Source organism: Cyprinodon variegatus, unplaced genomic scaffold (genome assembly GCF_000732505.1).
Source record: "Cyprinodon variegatus isolate N-32 unplaced genomic scaffold, C_variegatus-1.0 Scaffold88, whole genome shotgun sequence".
Classification (NCBI taxonomy): domain Eukaryota; kingdom Metazoa; phylum Chordata; class Actinopteri; order Cyprinodontiformes; family Cyprinodontidae; genus Cyprinodon; species Cyprinodon variegatus.
The window spans coordinates 1,078,140-1,083,425 of NW_015150541.1; the positions used below are offsets into that span (position 1 = coordinate 1,078,140).

The following is a 5,286-nucleotide window of genomic DNA, read 5'->3' on the forward strand; positions in this document are numbered from 1 at the left end:
TTGAAAAGTGCTTGATTTTGATTTTGGAAAAGGTGTACGAACCCTGTGTTTATTCATGTTACTTTATTATGTACTTTTTTTTTTATCCTAGCTTTTTATTATTTCCTGGTGTGTTCTCCTGTTATTAATATGTTCATTTAAAGTAATTCTTTAACAATTTAGTCTTTTTATTTTTGTCTGTTTATCTTTTTATTTACTAGTCAATATATATATATTTTTTATCTTAATCCGACCATTATACAATCATTTTGTAACTGATAGGTTGGTAATATTGTCTTTTCTACGTTATATAGTTTTTCATTAAGGTATTGTTTTACAAAGCAAGAATGTTCATCTATATAATAGATGTTTTTTTTTTTTTTATGTCTCTGATTTATTCTTCCACAAAGTCAAACAAGAGACTGAATATCCTACCAGAATACTAATGATTCTGTTACTTTGTTTTAGATTTTAGTTTTATTCTTAGAAATCTCATTCAGTGTCTTTTATGAATACAAAACCAGCATTACTTTTATTTCTCCTCCTCAGGACGCTTCCTGCAAAGCATGTTGACAAAATTGCTGAGCAGATGCGAAAGCACAATATAAATGCTCTGCTGGTAATTGGCGGATTTGAGGTACGTTCAAATCTTTTCTGTTGTTGCTTGATTATTTGCTCATGAGGGCTATCTTTCACTTTGCTAACAAGCTCCTAAGCTTTTCACTGATGTTTATTATTGACTAGAATCAGCATTACTCCTAATCTTATTAAATCAGACAGCTGTTGTGCTTTACTCCTAATATCAGATGTGATTATATGCTGAATATTGTTTAGTGTTGATGTATTCCATTAGTCTTATCCCTTTCATGCCGAGCATCACCATATGGTCCATGTTTAGAAATCAATGCTTCAAAGTCATTTCTCTGCTAAAAACAGCAAGAAAAGACGTAATGAGATTAGTAGCAGCACATATTAGCCTACATTGCATATTTATTTTTTTGCTGTAAACTCAGATCTAGAGAGAAAAACTTGAAGCATTTGGATATTTTCATTGAATAGACAGATCATTTGATTTGGAACATCTGCTTTTCTCCGGTCATTTCACGCAGTTCTGTTTAGATGCTCACCGGCTTCAGTTTTCCTTTGATGTATGGAAGTAAAAGAGTTGTCCTTTGTTTATATGAGTGTTTGTGGGGCTGAATGTGGAGTGGTACCTGTCTGTTTCGCCGCTGTCCGTTGTGATAGACCTGGCTCCTCCCCTTGGCACCCTCCACTTATGTCTTTCCCTTCCTTTTGTGGCAAGTAGCACCTTCTCAAACCGAACCCACCTGCCACGGTTTCACCTCTGCACCACTAAAGTCCTTGGCTCTGCCCTGCAGGCCTTGCTGTCACTGCTGGAATTATCAGAGGCTCGTGGGAAATATGACGAGTTCTGTGTGCCCATGGTCATGGTCCCGGCCACGGTCTCCAACAATGTGCCTGGCTCAGACCTCAGCATTGGCGCTGACACGGCTCTGAACGCCATCACTACTGTAAGTGATGGGGCCTGGCGACGAGATTAGATGACCTCAGCAACACAACCAGATAAAACACACACACGCATGCGTTCAAGCATGAAACTGGGAAAACATGCTGACGCAGCAAGCCCAGTCGTTACAAGAAGGGAGAGATCGCTCGCTCAGTCTTTTCACCAGTGACTCAATTCCTGCCTTCCTGTCGCAGGATTATTTGGCAACAATTCTTGTGACGGTCAGCACCTGTAGGCCGCATCTGGCCTACAGAAGAGCTTTAAAAAAAATTCAGACACAAAGCATGTCCGCTCTAAGAGGGCAGACTTGTTAAAGTTACAAAGTACTGTAGCATCCCTCCCTTCCAAAGCAGGTAAGTGAGTGAGAACGTGGAGGCATGCTGTGCACAAGTGACGTTACCGCCATGTTTGCTCTGCCTGCTCTGCCTGCCCCTTCTTTTTAGCATGAAGATGAAAGGCGAACAGAGCGCACACCCCGATGTCTTATTAGTACATAAAGGAAACGGGAAAAGGAAAAAACTGTTTGAAAAATGCAAATAAAACAAATTTCTCGTCTGACTTAAATTGATGATTATTATTTCCTTACAGACACTATGAAAACACAATCGTTCCTGCTTTTGTCATAAAGTTTACTTCCTGCAGAGGAAATGAGTAGATTACAAAAAGGATTACTGATATTTTTGTCCACCTTTAGAATTGCGTTAATGAAAAATCAACAAGTTTAGTCCTAAATATAATGCTTTCTGTAAAGTTAGAACTCTTTTGTCTCCATATTAATTTTTACTAATTGTTTCCAGCTTTTTATCTCTTGATTTTCTTATTTAAAATAAAACAAAAAAAATTCAACATTTTACCATAATATTGGTCATTTTAAATATCTAAATAAAATAATTTCAATCTTGAACTCAAAACTTTTACTTTAAATATAATTTTTAAGCTGACTTTTTAATATAAATCCTTACTTCACTAAAATATTTAACATATTTTAGATTTTTCCTCTATAATTGTTTTAATTAAAGGGTATCATTTTGACTGTTTACTTTATGAGTTATGGTCTTTCATGGGGGAGTGAAAGATGTTTAGCCCCATCAGGGCTTTTTTTCAGCCCTTTGTTAACTAGTTAATAAAAACTACTGGGGCTCACCATTTAATTGCATTTGCAAATAAATAAAATGCAATTAGAGGAACTCGTTTTTTTTCACATTATGATAAATATCACTCCAGCCCTTTAAAGTGGTGGAAATACCTTTAAAGTGGCTTTGCCAGCAACCAGGAGTTGCAGCTAGCATGCAGATCCATGCAGGCGAGTAGAAGTTAACAAGTGAGGCATCTAAATGCTGGTGGTTTGTGTAAAGGAGGAAAAAACCCGTTAATCTTGGTTGAAAGGGAATCACAATTTTGAATTTATTTGCAAAATCATTAAACCTTAAAAACTACTAATGTTTAGAGAAGCGTGTTTTTTTTATAGGTGTGCCGGGTTTTAGTTTTTTACTCCTTTTCGTTTTTAATGCTACGTTCACATCGGACGCAGCAGGAGCAGCAAAATCGCGTCTGCTGCTTCCTTTTTGCTGCTTGCACCAGTTTAGTTCTGACGCGCGGCTGAAGCAGCTTTGCTGCTCTGGCTGCACGGTGCAAAAGTGTGTCTGACGCGCGTTGGGCGGAGCTACTCTATCCTTTATTTGCCTTGCAGCTATATTTGCTATAATCAGTGGGAATAAAGTAGTTTTAATATGTTTTTAAGTGAGAAAATCCACCTGAAAACTTTAATCATTGCAGTCAGTTCATCCAGATTACAATCCTGCCTTCCAATATTATTTCTGTCGGAGCCGCTCAGACCCCCACATACCAGCGGTGCGCTGTCAGTAGGAATCCCATGCAACAGCAGCTTATAGCCCGGTCGCCTCCTCGCGGTTCGCCGCCGCGGCTGGTAGGTGGTTTTTATGTACATAATCCAAACTGCATGCACCAGGATAATAAAAGCGAACACGCTTTGTCGGCAGATTTCTGCATTTTAAGTTAATTTAGGCGTCAAACTGTTTCAGAGAAGTGATCATAGCGCTCTGATCATCAGCGCTGTGTCTCCCTCCCTGCCAGCTCCCAGATCAGCTTCTCTGATTGGTTGATGCGGCGCATCGAGCAGCAAAAGTTCAATTTTTCCATCTCGAGCAGCAGCGCGTTTGTGGCGCGTCGCGAGCGTCAGATGCTTAAACGCTCCCGACGCGCTGCGCCTGCTGCTCAAAACGCGCTGTGGGACCTTTTGCGGCGCCTTGACGCGCATCAACCATTGACTTTGCATGTAAACTCGCTGCTTCTGCTGCGCCTGCTGCGAACGCAGCATGATGCAGTGGAGTGCTAATGTCAGTTTCTTTTCTATTTTTATATGACTTGTTGATCATTTGACTTGTAAAGTCTATCATTGTGGCTCCAGCTAATAATTAACAGATAAAAGTTACACCAGAAGTTGTTCATGATACATAATGTTGAATTTAGTTTTTATATTTTAACATACATTTGACTTGCAGAAATGGACGCCTATAAATAACGATGGAACTGATTATGTTCATACTGTCTGTAAAGAAAAAAGTCGAAGTAAACCAGTAATATTTTTTGACTAGCATTTTTCAAATAGTCTCATTTTGGTTCTAAATATCCAAACCAATGAGTTCGATGTGAAATAAACAACATGCATCTGAAACGGAATGATGCTGGTTGTTGCGTTATTTCATTTTATTTTTCCCCCACCGTGTGTTTAAAGATTTGATCAGTGCTGCTTGGTTGGCTTGCAGTGTATAAAACCTCCATAGCCGATATGGCAGTTTTATAGTTGCTATGGGCCTTATGGCCGCTAAGGCACACAAACACAACCTCCCATTCTGTCCTTCCTCCTTTTCTGTCTGTCCTTTCATCCTTTGCCCCCTCCTCCCTCCTCAAGATCTTTCCCACCCCTTTCCTTCCCTTCGCCTCCTTTACTATCCTTCCTCACTTCTTTATTTTTACACTCCTGCTTCTGTTTGCCAAAGGGAAGCCACAGCAGCTATCACACGGGAAAAGCCGGAATGGCAGGATACGCTCTCGCTCGCTGGGAGGGTTTTATCTCTCTCTCTCTCAGCGGCCGGCCCTCTTTAGAGGCTCTAACACGTTCTCTATATGCTGCCGCTTCAGGCGATAGAGTGTCTGCTGCAGCTTTATGAGGCCCGTGCTACCTTTGAGGAGTTTTGCATCCCGATGTGTATGCTGCCTGCCACCATAAGTAACAATGTACCCGGCACAGATCTAACTATCGGGGCAGACACGGCCCTGAATGCTATCGTGGAGGTAAGGCACTTTAAGCCGTCAGCACTGCCAGAAAAATACTTTGTTTTAAACTGTTTGTCTATAAACATTTTTTTTTTTTTAATAACCCAAAAGCCTTTAATACAACTATTGGTCCAGCACTGATAATTACCAAAATATCAGGTCATAACATCAGAGAAAATTTATCTTTTTCATTTAGTCAATTGTTGCCTGAGCATTAATGCCCAAATGCTAGCAAGTCTTTTTAGATTTTCCTCTCTTGTAGCTTGCAGGGCTCTGTTTGCACCACACCAGATATTTATGCTTTAAAGAGGGTCTGCAACCTGCAGCTCCACAGCTACATGTGGCTCTTTGGATTGTAAATGCTGCAGATGCCCGATCCAAGGGATTCTATCAGAAGCAAAATACCGCCATGCCACTAGGTGACATGGAAGATATGGTTACTACTAGGGGTGTAAATAATAATTTTTTATCGATGCATCGAT

General features: G+C 40.0%; 1 protein-coding gene across 7 annotated transcripts in view; it reads left to right on the forward strand.

Annotated features, from left to right (window-relative positions):
• The window catches only part of LOC107083965 (ATP-dependent 6-phosphofructokinase, platelet type-like), a 41,270-nt gene that overhangs the window by 26,739 nt on the left and 9,245 nt on the right, over nt 1-5,286 (forward strand). For 4 of the 7 annotated variants that reach the window (XM_015373569.1, XM_015373573.1, XM_015373568.1 and 1 more), the window contains exons 15-16: nt 529-616; nt 4,670-4,822. In XM_015373569.1, the coding sequence (XP_015229055.1) occupies nt 529-616; nt 4,670-4,822 (241 nt within the window). Of the gene's footprint in view, nt 1-528; nt 617-1,358; nt 1,512-4,669; nt 4,823-5,286 lie in introns of all 7 variants that reach the window. The other 3 variants (XM_015373575.1, XM_015373570.1, XM_015373574.1) reach the window with 1 other exon arrangement.